The following is a 15,257-nucleotide window of genomic DNA, read 5'->3' on the forward strand; positions in this document are numbered from 1 at the left end:
CAGGCCCCGTAATCCTATTTTTGTGGCCTTTCATTACTCTTACTAAGGGAGCTTTTGATCCCTAAGCAAGGAAGAGGTTAGTTTGAGGTGGGGACTATTATCATCTTTGCTTTCAAGTTAAACTATCCACTAAATTCCTCCCAGAGTTACTATGGCCTACATACAGGAATGATCAAGGACGGCGAGGCAGTCAAGAAGCTAGATTGAATCAACTATGTCACATTTCTCTTACTGTCATAATTTTGCAAAGGCAGCCTCAGCTACAAAGTGGAAGCTCAGGGACCAAAAGTAGTAGTAAACATTTGTGTTTGTTTGTTGTTTGTCTGATGGGCATGTTTTAAGAATTGTTGAATTTGAATGCTTTTAGGCTAAACCACCACCTCTGTTTGTTTGTTTTGAGATGGGGTATCACTCTATAACCCCGGCTGGAGTGCAGTGGCATGATCTCAGCTCACTGCAACTTCTGCCTCCCAGGCTCAAGCGATCCTCCCATCTCAGCCTCCTGAGTAGCTGGGACCACAGATGTGCACCACCATGCCTGGTTAATTTTTGTATTTTTGTAGAGATGGGATTTCACCATGTTCCCTAAGGCTGGTCTCCTGAACTCAAGTGATCCACCCACCTCAGCCTCCCAAAGTGCTGGGATTACAGGCATGAGCCACCGCGCCTGGCCTAATTTGTTGTCTTATACTCAGTTTGCGTCATTCATCTTCAGTTGGCTCCCTTGCAGCCTGATTCCTGGATGCATCTGAGTTTGTCATCCTGGTGGATATTTTCTGGGAGAGATGGGCTCCACCCTGTTTCAATTAGGAGTCTCTTGGTTGCAAGTGACAGAATCTCAATTTGACATTACTTAGACAAAAGGAGAAATTTACTCAAGGGCTAGAGGTTTGTTTGTTTGTTTTTCATATACTTGCAGGCCGCGCGTGTGGTTGACACTTAGCCTCAGAGGCGGTTGGAACCAGAGACCTGCTGCTGCCAGGGTTCTCTCTGGTTATCTGACTCTTCTGCAGATGTGTTTCTTCAGCCTGGTGTGTGTATGGCTGCCCGAAGCTCCTAAGCCTCTCTGCCAGAAAAAAACTGACTCTTCCCTTGGGTCTACTTTGGAAAATCCGTAGAATGTTCTTGTGTGGTTCAAGTGTCCACCCTTGGACAAGTTACTGTGGCCAGAGAGACAGGGCATTTTGATTGTCGAGCTTTGGGACAGAGATCAACCAGCTTTGGGGATTGTTAGCTGGACATCTCACCCATCTGTTATATGGGATATTGCCGGTATTGCCTTTTATGTTCACCTTTCAGAAGCTCCTTCGCTTGATCACAGTAATTTTCCTGGCCCACAGAGCCTTTTCTTTCAGAGCTCATAGTGCTGTGCTGAAGATTATAGCATCATGCTGACAGAATGTGTCATATCAGTTTCTTTCATGAAATGAGATGACCTTCCTACAACCGTTCTTCAGTCTTCTTATGGAGAGGTCCCTTGCAAAGGAAACACATTAGAATGTCCCCAAACCTCAGTTTTGAAGGCATTAAGAGCTCCTTTGGTGTAATAATTGGGCAATTAGCAAATTACAAACTCATGTTTAAACACAAAACATGAAGGAAAGTGACCCAAGGTCACTGCCATGGCTAGTGCCATGATTTTTTTCCCAATCCAAGTTTAAAATAAGCAGGCATGACTTGTTCTGACCTGATATTGAATCTAAAAATGGAATCACTATGTCATTGCTGGCTAAGAATCTTGCGTGTGTTGCTGGGAGGAGGTAAACAGTACTTTCCCTTTCCCTGGAGATTTACTCCTCAGTTAAGAGCAAGGGCTCTGCAGCACGATGCGTCTGGGTTAAGTTCTGGCTTGGCAAATCATAATTTAGCCTCTCTGTGCCCCAGTTACCTCAGCTCTAAATAAGAGCAATAATTGTCCCTAATACACAGGTCTGTTGTGTACACAACAAATGTGTAATATGCCTAGCTCAGTAGCAGGCACAGTCATACTCAGGAGATTTTAGATTTCATAATTTTCGTCATCATCATGTACCAGCTCCGTCCCTTGGCTGGGATGTTTAAGGGTAATCAATATAAGAAATGGGACAGTGTGTTAGACCAGATACTTTTCAGAAATCCAATTTCCTCATCTCCTCCTTCTACATTTTTGAGGACAAGAGAAAAGGAAGGAAACTGACACTTCAGGCTCCTGCTCCCCACCACACACCTTCATGCATCTACCATTCAGTTGTATTCATCATTTCTATGATTATTTCTTTAACGTCTGTCTCACTAGATCTGTACATGTGCTCAGGGCAAGGGCTCCTCTGTTTTTCTTTTTCTATCTGCTAGCATGTAGTAGGTGCTCAGTAAGCATGTATTGAATTCAACTTTGCTCACAGCCCCTTATTCACGTAGCTGTTACTGCATTTTTAATGTTGCCAGAAATGAAGCTTTCCAAACACTGTTACTGCTAGTAAGTAGCAGAACCAGTCTGAACCCAGATTTTCTGGCTGTTATTCCAGTGCCATTTCCTTTTACTAAAAAGTAAGAATACTAAAAGGAAGAATAAAACCAAATTAGTACTTCCTCTATGTGATACGCAAATTGGATTTTTAAACCTGTAGTTAGGGAAGTTAGGTCCTTTGTCCCACTGCTGGTTAATTGGGGTTGAAACCAAGGTCGAATTGCAGATCTGCAATATCATTTTCAAACAGAGGCACTTACTTTTGCTCCTCCTAAGGCCATGTGATACACATTGGTAGGAATAACACCAATAGTTTCCGTTTACGAGGCAGGTTAGAGTTTTTCCTCTAAAAATTCCTATGAGCCTTATTGACCTTTCCATGTCTTTTTTTCTCTCTTTCAAGTGATCCCTTAAAGTAAGGGCCACAGAGTGCCCTTCACTGTGCGACCTTCCTTTCATGGCAGGCTCTCAAATCCACCCAGGTGCATTTAAGATTTAAGTTCCCGAACTTTGATTCATTCAGCACTAACACTTTATAAAGCCCGTGTTCTATTCTGCCATATGTTGAAGAAAGAAATAAGACAAAGTCGATCTTATTAAGATATGGGAGACACATACATAAAAAAATACAATATAATCTTGCAAATAAGTGATAAAATTAATTGCTTCATGTTGTGGAAGGGGCACCACCCAGGGGCTAAGGGAAGAATTACAAGATGAAGTGATTTTTTTAGTTCATTTTATATCATATCATCTGTTTAGGAGCAAAGTTTATAAAGGGCAGGGGAGCAGTCCTAGGATCTATCTCCTAGAAGGGGAAAATTAAAGAGAATCTGAATGAGTGAGATAAGTCTGGCCCCCAAAAAATCAGTTAGAAAGTAGGCAGCTAAGTGTAGGCGTGGTCATCCAGGGGACCGAGGCTCCAGTGTCAGGATAGTGCTTACTGGTGTTAAATCTTTCAGGTTGTAAACCAATGGGGAATTAAGGACATAGGATGAGATTGTAACCGAATCTAATAATAATGAACAGCTAGGCATAACTTGATCATTATCTATTGTATTATTATACATCTAATGGGAGCCTGGTGAAGAAAGGCTATGTGAACATGCCTAGGAAAGAAACCTGAGGCAGGGGATGTCAAATTCAATTAAAGGCAAAAAAACAAACAAAAACCAGTTACAGAAAATACTGTGAGATACAAAGGTAAGTTAGTCCTATTTACTCTAAAGATTGCCTCCAGCGTTTCCTACAGGAGAAAAGTATCCTTTCTAGGTCACTTCTAAGACTCTTAGCACTGTGGTTCTTTCTGGATGCTTGTTCTGGGCCCTGCACTAGTCCCCTATAATGCATTTAGGAACATGGGGCAACCATAGCCCAATTCCATTTACTATCATCATTAGCATCTTTAGTAAATATTATTAATTGCCAGGTGTGATGCTAAGGGTGCTCATGTATTACTCCATTTAATCTTTTCAGCATCCTGAAAGTATAGCTACTTTTATTTTTTTCCATTTTACGGGTGGGGAAATCAAGGCTTGAAGAGGGCAAATAACCTGTTCAGGTTTGTAGAACACTTTTGTTTGTTTGTTTGTTTGTTTGAGACAGAATCTTGCTCTGTCACCCAGGCTGGAGTGCAGTGGCGCAATCTCAGCTCACTGCAACCTCCACCTCCCCAGGTCAAGTGATTCTCTTGTCACAGACTTCCGAGTAGCTGGGATTACAGACACCGAGCTAATTTTTGTATTTTTAGTACAGACAGGGTTTTACTGTATTGGCCAGACTGGTCTCAAACTCCTGACCTTAGGTGATCCGCCCCCCTTGGCCTCCCAAAGTGCTGAGATTACAGGCATGAGCCACCGCGCCCGGCCAGGTTTGCAGAACTCTTAAGTTGAAGAGCTAGGATCACAAACTCCTAGCATTCCATTCATTATACAAGTTATCCCTGTCTTCCAGATCAGCTTACCTACCTGCTCTCTGTGTACTACACCTCACCAAGCTGGGTGTCTCTCAGATGTTACCAAGAAAACAGAGTAAACCCATGCTTTCTCCTATCCAAACCAGTCTCTCCTGTTCCCTGCTTTGTCCAAGCCCAGTTGCAGGAGTTTATGCCTTAAAGTGAACCATCATATGATAATTTCCCCTGAAAATGTGCCTACTAAAAAAAAGATAGGATATAATGGGAGGCAGACATGAACATTCTGGTCAATTTATTGGTGGTGTTATTTGTTTCAGTTAATAAACTGCCCTTTCGCTATGCTTCAGCTTTCCACATGTTTAGGCAGTTTGGATTCTCCCAAGTCTGGATTCTGTACTCCTCCATGGAGTTTAGAGCTAACTTACCTTTATCCCACAGTATTTTCTATAGCCGTGGGTTTTTTTGTTTTTTTTGTTTGTTTGTTTGTTTGTTTTTTAATTCTAATTGAATGTCTTAAGGGGAAAAAACTCTAATTCAGGATTTGAGCCCTGAACAGATAGTTTTATAGGGATATTAGTGTGACAGAAAAAGAAAAAACTCTGGCTGGAATGACCATCAAAGGATATCTGGCTGAGTGTGTTGTTGCTCCTGTAGTCCCAGCTACCCAGGAGGCTGAGACAGGAGGATCACTTGAACCCAGAAGTTTGAGGCTATCACAAGCTCTGCCAATTGGATGTCCACACTAAGTTCGGCATCGATATGGTAACCTCCTGGGAGGAGGGACCACCAAGATACCTAAAAAGGGCAGGTCAAAAGCCCTGTGCTGGTGAGTAGTGAGATCATGCCTGTGAAGAGCCCACTGCGCTCCAGCAGCAACTTAAAAAGACCCTGTCTTTATTTAAAAAGGAAAAGAAAGAAAGAAAGAAAAAGAAAAGATATCTGATAGGTCTAAGGCCTCACAGATCTGAAAGGGCTGAAAACACATTTGGAAATGGCAAGGCTGCGTTCATTTCTAAGTCAGTCCAGTGGGTGAATGAAACTTTTTTGCCCAGTGTTTTGGTCATTTTTGTAGTAGACTGAAGCCCAATTAAATGTACTGACTGCTGAAATTGGAAAGTGCAGTTGGGCCCTCCAGTGCTGCTAATTAGTTGTGTCTTACATTTCGGGAAGACATGTCCCAGGTGATTGGCCAGGGCATGGTAGCAGATCAGCAGAAGGCACTGGAATACCCACCTGACAATGTACACAACTTGTACTTCAGGTTTTGCTCTACTGGAGTAGCATGCGTTATAGACTGGGTTCCAGAAGAAAAGGAGGTGATTGCAATGAGATCAGATCTTTTATTACTTGACCGAGGTTGTGGAGTGTCATGCAACCTGAAATCAAGCCACAACTGTATCGTTGATTCTGTGCAAGTTGTATGCAAATATCCTGTGTTCACCTCTCTGTCCCAACCCCATAAGCAGATGTTTAAAAGAGCATCCCTGGCTGGGCATGGTGGCTCATGCTTGTAATCCCAGGACTTTGGGAGGCCAAGGCAGACAGATTGCTTGAGGTCAGGAGTTCCACACCAGACTGGCCAACATAGCACGTCTGCTAAAAATACAAAAATCCCTTCCAAAAATACAAAAATTAGCCAGATGTGGTGCATGCATGTAGTCCCAGCTACTCAGGAAGATGAGGCATGAGAGTCACTTGAACCTGGGAGGCAGAGGTTGTAGTGAGCCAAGATTGCGCCACTGCACTCCAGCCTGGGTGACCGAGCAAGATGCTGTCTTTAAATAAATAAATAAGTGGTATCCCTGAAAACACCCTTGCACTTAAATAAATTCTGTCTAACCAGGTGCAGTAGTACATACCTGTGAGGAGTCCCAGCTACTCAGGTAGCTGAGGCAGAAGGATTGCTTGAGCCCAGGAATTCCAGACCAGCCTAAGCGACATAATGAGACTCTATCTCCAAAAATATTTCTGAGAGCACCATGTCTTATACAATGTTAGAAATAAAAATTACAAATGGAAGAATTTCTATAAAATAACTTTAGTGTTTCTTACATTTGAATTTAATTTCTCTTAAAGAACTATAAACTTTTATCAAATTTTTATACTTTTGTTACTGTTGAGCTTTTTCCTTGCTTTTCTTAAGTCCAGATTTTCATATCTATGTACTAATCTATGCTTTTATGTGTCTAAAAGTATACATTGTTACTATGTTAGCTATTTTTATATTTAAGAAACTATAGATTACTAGAGCTTACAGGAAATACATATTTCAAACATTGCCAAAGAAAATGCCTTTGAAAATTCTTTTAAATTATATGCTAAAAACCCAAAGTAAAAAAAATAGATACAGAATGAACCTTAAAAATAACCAAATTCAGTTCAACTGAAAACCTGTAAGCAGTTTTTTTTTTTTTTTTTTTTTTTTTTTTTTTGAGGCGGAGTCTCGCTCTGTCGCCCAGGCTGGAGTGCAGTGGCCGGATCTCAGCTCACTGCAAGCTCCGCCTCTTGGGTTTACGCCATTCTCCTGCCTCAGCCTCCCAAGTAGCTGGGACTACAGGCGCCCGCCACGTCGCCCGGCTAGTTTTTGTATTTTTAGTAGAGACGGGGTTTCACCGTGTTAGCCAGGATGGTCTCGATCTCCTGACCTCGTGATCCGCCCGTCTCGGCCTCCCAAAGTGCTGGGATTACAGGCTTGAGCCACCGCGCCCGGCAGTTTTTTTTTTTTTTAAGAGACAGGGTCTTACTCTGTCACCCAGGCTGGAGTACAGTAGTGCAATCATAGCTCACTGTACCCTCAAACTCCTGAGCTCAAGCAGTCCTCACACCTCAGCCTCCCAAAATGTTGGGATTATAGGTGTGAGCTACTGCATCTGGCCAATTATAATTTTTTTAATTTAAAAGCAGGTTTTGCTTGAATGTATTTGCAAATTCCATTAAGGTGTTAATACTTTGTATACTCCCAGCCAGGCACAGTGGCTCATGCCTGTAATCCCAGCACTTTGGGAGGCTGAGGAAGGTGGATCACCTGAGGTCAGGAGTTCAAGACCAGCCTGGCCAACGTGGCAAAACCTCATCTCTACTAAAAATACCAAAATTAGCCAGGCATGGTAGCAGCCGCCTGTAATCCCAGCTACTCAGGAGGCTGAGGCAGGAGAATGACTTGAACCCAGGAGGCGGAGGTTGCAGTGAGCTGAGATCACAGCACTGCACTCCAGCCTGGGTGACAGAGCGAGACCCCGTCTCAGAAACAAACAAACAAACAAACGAAACTTTATATACTGCCACCTACGTCAAGCACATAACAAACACCTCTAAAATATTACAACCATAGAATTTTAGAGCTAGGGCGAATCCTAAATAACATCTTACATTCTTCTTCTTGCAGAACAATGAGCACAGAAACTTCTAAATTTTTCTCCTTTGGGAAAGTGATTTTAAGCCCTTCTGTGGCTTCCAAAGAGAAATGGCCCCAAGGTCAGTGGGCATCATGTGCCGTGAGGCTGGCAGCTCATTATACAGAACCTTCCCACCCTCTGAGCTGCTCCAAAATAGAATAGCTTCTTCAGGAAAGTGGAATTTTCCATCCCTGAAGGTTTTCAATCAGAAGCTGGCCGATCATGTATTGATATGTTCTAAAAGGACATAAAAGCATTAATAGCTGTTATTAATTGAGCCTAAATTATTTCTGGCACAGTGATGGGTTTATTTATTTACCTTTAATCTTTACAACAACCTGGCAATATACAGATGTATCACCCGTTTATAGATGGGGCAGTCAAGTGACTTGTCTCTGGTCACACAGCTAATTAGTGATAGCAAACTTAGCAACATATACCTTCTTTTGAGTAGTGATTTTTATTTTCCTATCACGCGGCCCTGATGAAATGTAAATCCTTTCTCTAGAAAAACACTGACAAGTACAATTTTAATACAGCTACAAGGGTGTTTTACAACTAAACCAGTGGTTCTTAATCCTGTTTTATAATAGAAACACCTAGGGAGCTTTTAAAAAGTCACAAATGCTAAGACCCTCATCCCAGACCAAATAAACTGGCATCTAGGGATGTAGATCCCAGGCAAGTGTTTTTTTTTTTTTTTTAATTGAGACTTATCGTTTAAAGTTAAACCATGGATTAAGCCAGGGTTTCTTAAAAGATTAAGTCTTAAGCAGTAAGTCTCAATCAAAAAATAAATAAATAAATAACTTGCCTGGGCTCCACACCCCTAGATGCTAATTTATTTTGTCTGTGATGGGGATCCTAGCATCTGTAATGTTTAAAAGCTCCGTAGGTGTTCATATTATGAAACAGAGTTGAAAACCACAGGTTTAGTTAGGTTGGATGACCTATAAAGTCCATCTCAGTTCTTATAATACAGTAACATACAACAGCAAATCCATTCTTTCTGATCTTTCTTACATAGTAGTTTGGTTTTGTGCCAGTGAATGAGTCATGGGAACACTCCTTTATCCATCACCATACATACTGACAACTGGAGGCCTGCCTCTATGTATATATGTTTGGACATTTCACTTGGATTCTATGGACTGCTTCCTTATTGTTAAATTGAATTCAATCCCACGAATATCTATCAGGGACCTATTATGCACCAGATGCTACATGAAACTGGGATATAAAGAAAAGCAACAATCATCTTGTGCAATGGAAAAGTCATAATTTGGTAATCTAGACTGCTCTCTCTAGTGCTTTCCTGTTTTTAAAGTCGCATTATTTTTCATAAAAGAACTCTGCAGCTTGCACCCAGCTTTGTTGGGAATACATGTTCTTTCTCGAGGTGATACAAAATGTAAGTTGGATATAAGTACTGTGTGAGTTAAGATACAAGCTCAATTACTGCAAGAAGTTCTCTTTAGCATAAGAATCTGTGTGTGGTCAGTTGGGGGATGATATGGTGTCTCCAAAGTGTCACAGACCCGAGCACCTCTTATCTGATTACTATACTATTCTTATTTGATTACTCTACCATCCTCAAATGGTGGCACCCATTCTTTGGTTTAAGAGGGCTGCTTCAGTTATTACGAACACATCTGCATTCCAAGCAGTGGGAAGGGGAGGGAAGGCAGGATCTTTCTCCTTAGGAGAATGACCTAAAAATTATACATTCACTTCTGTTTACATCCCATTGACCAGGACTTAGCCTATTGGCACACTACCTTCAATGAGGCTAGTAAATGTGGTCCTTAGAATAATTGGATATCTAAGTCCTCTTAATGTTCAGTCTTCTTATAGTAACCCCTTATTTGTCCTTTTCTACTTCCTTCCTTTTAAAATCACTGGTAAGTGTGTAATTGAATAAGTCTTTTTTTTTTTTTTTTTTTTTTTTTTTTTTTTTGAGACGGAGTCTCGCTCTCCGGGCTGGAGTGCAGTGGCCGGATCTCAGCTCACTGCAAGCTCCGCCTCCCGGTTTTACGCCATTCTCCTGCCTCAGCCTCCCGTAGCTGGGACTACAGGCGCCCGCCAACTCGCCCGGCTAGATTTTTGTATTTTTTTTAGTAGAGACGGGTTTCACCGTGTTAGCCAGGATGGTCTCGATCTCCTGACCTCGTGATCCGCCCGTCTCGGCCTCCCAAAGTGCTGGGATTACAGGCTGGAGCCACCGCGCCCGGCCTGAATAAGTCTTTTTTTAGTCAGTATTAAATGATGGTGATAGTGGTTGGGCACTGTGGCTCATGCCTGTAATCCCAGCACTCTGAGAGGCTGAGGTGGGTAGATTGCTTGAGTCTAGGAGTTCAAGACCAGCCTGAGCAACATAGCAAAACCCCATCTTTACTAAAAAATACAAAAAATTAGCCAGGTGTGGTAGTGTACACCTGTAATCCCAGGTACTCAGGAGGCTGAGGTAGGAGAATCACCTGAGCCCAGGAAGATCAAGGCTTCAGTGAGCCGAGATCACGCAACTGTTCCAGCCTGGGTGCCAGAGTGAGACCCTGTCCAAAAAAAAAAAAAAAAAGAAGACAGTAATAGAAAAACTGCAGGAGAAAACAAAAGAACATCCATAGAATCATTTCCTATCAGCTGTTTGATAAACACTTTAAGTTTGTAGCATTCTTCAACTATTGACTTTCAGTTCTACCTCTTTCTCTAATTAGCCGCGTGACTTCAAATATGTCACTTGACATTTATGCTTGGTTTTCTGCAAAAAGAAAAAAAGTAATATTTAACTGTCAGGGTTGTTCATGTGATTGAATGAATTTATGGATGTGAAAGTGTTTTGGAAACTAGAAAGCCCAGTGCATATGCACAATGGGTGGTATTGTTTTGTTGTTACTGCACACTGCACAATGCCCTATATTGAGGCACAGCTTTCCACTGACAGAATCTTGAGGTGTTACAGTTACAGTTACAGTTTTGGAGCAGTTACCTGGGTCCTATTTCTAGACTCCAGGGGCAGCCTGACTACCGGACTCTTCCAGCTGGGAATGGGTTCCCTAGCCAACTGCAGATCCAGAAGGCGGGTCAGGTTACTACCCATATTTCTTAACTGCCTGTTAAATAAGCAAGGAGTCCTTTTGGTTTTTCTTAGTTTATGAATGTATGTATGTATGTATGTATGTATTTTTGGAGACAGAGTTTCATTCTTGTTGCCCAGGCTGGAGTGCAACGGCACGGTCTCGGCTCACTGTAACCTCTGTCTCCTGGGTTCAAGCAATTTTCCTGCCTCAGCCTCCGGAGTAGCTGGAATTACAGGCATAAGCCACCATGCCTGGCTAATTTTTGTATTTTTTTTAGTAGAGATGGGGTTTCACCATGTTAGCCAGGCTGGTCTCGAACTCCTGACGTCAGGTGATCCGCCCGCCTCAGCCTCTCAAAGTGCTGGATTTACAGGCATGAGCCACCGTGCCTGGCCTCTTAGCTTTTTAATATTAATATTCATTGGAGGTACTGTCAGCAAAAATCCAGAATTACAAGTTAATTTTTCCCAAACTCACACAGTAAAGGCCCCATACCTTCACTGAATTACAAGTTCACTTTCTACCCTGAGTTTCTCATGTCTTCAGTTTTGCTTTTCTTTCTTCACTCATTCACTTGTTCATTCATTCATCAAGCACTTTATTGAGTCCCTACTGTGTTCCAGGCACTGGGTATCATAGGTGAATAAAGCACAGTTCCTTTATGTGAATTAAATGTCACTGATGTAACTGGCATTTACTAGGCTTTCAGTAGATGTTGGTTTTCTTTGTCTGCCCCTCATTTTGCTTAATTAACCTACCAAATGCGTCTTTGACTCTAGTGTGTCGAGAAGAAATGGAGAATGTTGATGCTCTAAACATCCCCAGCGTAGATTGCTTTTCAATGTACACAAGACAGATAAGTCACTTCAAAGTCCATAGATAAAGGGGCTTCTTGCGGATTTCATCAGAATGAGTAGAAATTGCAAAATAATTTTTGTTTTGCCTCCCACCCCCAGCTTCATGTGCAGATCACACCGACAGAGTATCTTCAGCTTTTATCTTTCCTTCCTTCCTTGATCTGCCCTTCATCAAAGCATTTTAGTTGTAAAGCTAAATAGGGAAGCATGAGGAATGTGCATAAATTATCCTAACTTCTTGCCACCCTCCAACCTTATATTCTCAGAAAACATCATTGGAGTGCACCATTGTTTTGGCAACAATACACCAGTTTGAAGGTATTTTATTGTTACCTTTCTGTTTTTTGATATTCATCTAATTTTCCTTTCTTTTGTAGGCTGTCAGCCAGATGAAACAGCAAAAATATCCAACAAAAGTCTCCTTCAGTTCACAAGAGATACCGTTAGCACCAGATTCATCATACCATTCAACAGACGCAGACTTCACACGCTATGGTATGATTCTTTCCCTGAGCAGATCTGGCTCATTAAGCCTTAGAGAGGGATCATAATGTCCTAAAAAGAGAACTGGACCAGGAGGCGGAAGCCTAACTTTGGATGCTTCCTCTGCTTCCTTAGCTTTGGGGCTGGGATAGGCCACTTCATTTCCTACACCATTTTCCTCCTCTCTGCCGTCGCTATTGCCTATTGCTTTTTGAATATAAAAGCACGAGAACAGAAAAGGACCTCAATAGGTCAGGAGTTCAAGACCAGCCTGGCCAACATGGTGAAACCCTATCTCCACTAAAAATACGAAAAATTAGCCGGGCATGGTGGCGCATGCCTATAATCCCAGCTACTCAGGAAGCTGAGGCAGGAGAATCGCTTGAACCCAGGAGGCACAAGTTGCAGTAAACTGAGATCGCACCACTGCACTCCAGCCAGGAGTGACAGAGTAAGATTCTGTCTCAAAAAAAAGAAAAGAAAAGGACCTTGGTAAATGTTATTTGAATCTGAGGCTTCTGTATTATTCTTCTGTGATCTCTACAAAGGATCATATTTAGGTCTTGAGTAATATCTCTTTAAAAATCCTATCAAACCCAATTTTTAGTCCTGCAAATGTTGCTATAAGCTGTTTGAAGAATGTTGATTTTCAATGCTTAACCAAATTGGTATTCACATTCTCTCTTTAAATTCCTGGCTTGAATTATGTTGAGTGGGGGTTGAAAATAGAACTTTATAATGAATAATATTTCTACTTTGCTTTTTTTTTTTTTTTAGACAGAGTCTCACTCTGTCACCCAGGCTGGGATGCAGGAGGGTGATCTCAGCTCACTGCAACCTCTGCCTCCCGGGTTCAAGTGATTCTCCTGCCTTGGCCTCCTGAGTAGCTGAGATTACAGGTGCCCACCACCATGCCCGACTAATTTTTGTATTTTTAGTAGAGACAGGGTTTCACCATGTTGGCCAGGCTGGTCTCAAACTCTTGTCCTCAAGTGATCTGCCTGCCTCAGGCTCCCAAAGTGCTGGGATTACAGACGTGAGCCACCGTGCCCAGCCCTACTTTGTTTTTGTGCAGTATACATCAGTAAAAAACCCTTTAAAAGACAGTACTCACCTATGGCAAAGCATAACCCTACATTAATTTAGCAGTCCTGAAATCTTTGTGGTATTTGTCTTTTATATATTTTTTCATAAATATTAACTTCATAAAGTTCATCTGGCAGGTACCATTTTAAAGCACTGTAGTTGTACTAAAACACTTGATACATGTGGTCAGAAAACTATGGCGCATGGGTCAAATTCTGGCCTACCAGCTAGCTGTGTATGGTCTACAGGCTAAAAAAGGTTTTCACTTTTTAAAGGTTGAAAAAACACCAAAGAACATTTTATCAAAAATTCTATGAAATTCATATTTCATTTTCCTAAATACAGGTTTATAGACACTCACTTATTTATTTCTGTATTGTCAGTGGGTTTTTTCACACTATAATGATGGCGTTAAGTGGTCGCAACAGAGACAGTCTGGCCTATAATGCCCTAAATATGTACACTTGGCACTTTACCAACAATGCATGCTGACCATGGAGGTAGACGAGCTGAGTTTTGGTAATATATATCACTTATTTATACTCAGATGACAGAAATTCAGCATCCTTCCTGGTTTTCATTCTCATGGTTAAATAAATAAATAAATAAATGAAGTTCATCATCCTACAGTTGAATCTATAGAAATTTTATTCATTTACTCATCTACTTACCACGCATTTATTGAGGACTTGGTATGAGCCAGGTTTGGGGCTGGATTCCATGAGAGAAGTAAAAAAAAAAAGACTGACTCAGGACTGGCTAGGGTGAGGCAGACGTGGAGGAGGGAAAAGAAATTCCATCTCCAGGATGTCTCACCAGGTATTTTTTCTCTCTTCTTGCTGAGGAGACTATGCTAGTCATTTACAAAAGCAGTATAAGCTTTTTATTTATTTATCTATTTATTTATTTGAGACGGAGTTTTGCTCTTGTTGCCCGGGCTGGAGTGCAGTGGTGTGATCTCGGCTCACTGCAACCTCCGCCTCCCGGGTTCAAGTGGTTCTCCTGCCTTAGCCCTCCTAGTAGTTGAGATTACAGGCGTGAGCCACCATGCCTGGCTAATTTTGTATTTTTAGTAGAGACGGGGTTTCACCATGTTGGTCAGGCTGATATCGAACTCCTGACCTCAGGTGATCTGCCCACCTCAGCCTCCCAAAATGCTGCAATTACAGGCGTGAGCCACCACACCTGGCCTAAAAGCCATATAAACTTTTTAAAGCACCCATGAAAGTGTGCCACTATCATATGTCGTTTTTATTGTACATTAATGGGAAATGTAGTATAAAATATATATGCTGCAAAAAGATTTAGAGACAAATTTGGTTTACAATTTAATATTCTGCCTTGCCTCTATCTTACCTAGAGCCTGTTTCTTTTTGTTTTATTGGCAAGCTTTTTCTGTAAAGAAGTCGATAGTAAATATTTTAGGATGTGGTCCACACAGCCTCTGTTGTAGTTTCTCACCCCTGCAATTGTAGTGTGCTAGCCACCATAGGCTACTTCTAAATATGGCACTTTTTATGGTTGTGTCACTGAATTTCTTGCTGTTAACCAGGAGGCCTTTGGATTGATCAATCCCATATGGACAGGAACAGCAGATATGTGAATATCCACAATGTGCCAGACTCTGGGCTGGGCACCTCACACACACTGTTCATTTAGTTTCTCTAACAGCCTCTTTAATAGAAAAATAACATCTTTCTGATGAGAAGTGAGCTCCACTTTCACCCTCCTGTTAACTTCCTGCTTAGGAACTCAACTGTGGCTCTCTGCCACTCCAAAACCTTTTCATCCCAAAGACCATGATTATCACTTAGTTAGAGCAGAACCCCCACAGGCTTACCTACAGCCTGTTTTTGTTTTATACCAGTGATTGACAAGCTTTTTCTATAAAGAAGTAGATAGTAAATATTTTAGGCTTATGGACCACACAACCTGTTGCAGTTACTCACCCCTGCCATTGTAGTATGCTAACAGCCATAGGCTAGGCATAAATGAATT

At 41.7% G+C, this 15,257-nt stretch overlaps 1 protein-coding gene across 5 annotated transcripts in view; it reads left to right on the plus strand.

Annotated features, from left to right (window-relative positions):
- Positions 1–15,257, plus strand: part of PATJ (PATJ crumbs cell polarity complex component) — a 434,245-nt gene that overhangs the window by 334,510 nt on the left and 84,478 nt on the right. For all 5 annotated transcript variants that reach the window (XM_033225088.1, XM_033225091.1, XM_033225090.1 and 2 more), the window contains one exon: positions 12,068–12,185. In XM_033225088.1, coding sequence (XP_033080979.1) covers positions 12,068–12,185 — 118 coding nt within the window. The remainder of the gene's footprint in view (positions 1–12,067; positions 12,186–15,257) is intronic.

The sequence above is a fragment of the Trachypithecus francoisi genome, unplaced genomic scaffold (genome assembly GCF_009764315.1).
Source record: "Trachypithecus francoisi isolate TF-2019V2 unplaced genomic scaffold, Tfra_2.0 Lachesis_group12, whole genome shotgun sequence".
Lineage (NCBI taxonomy): Eukaryota > Metazoa > Chordata > Mammalia > Primates > Cercopithecidae > Trachypithecus > Trachypithecus francoisi.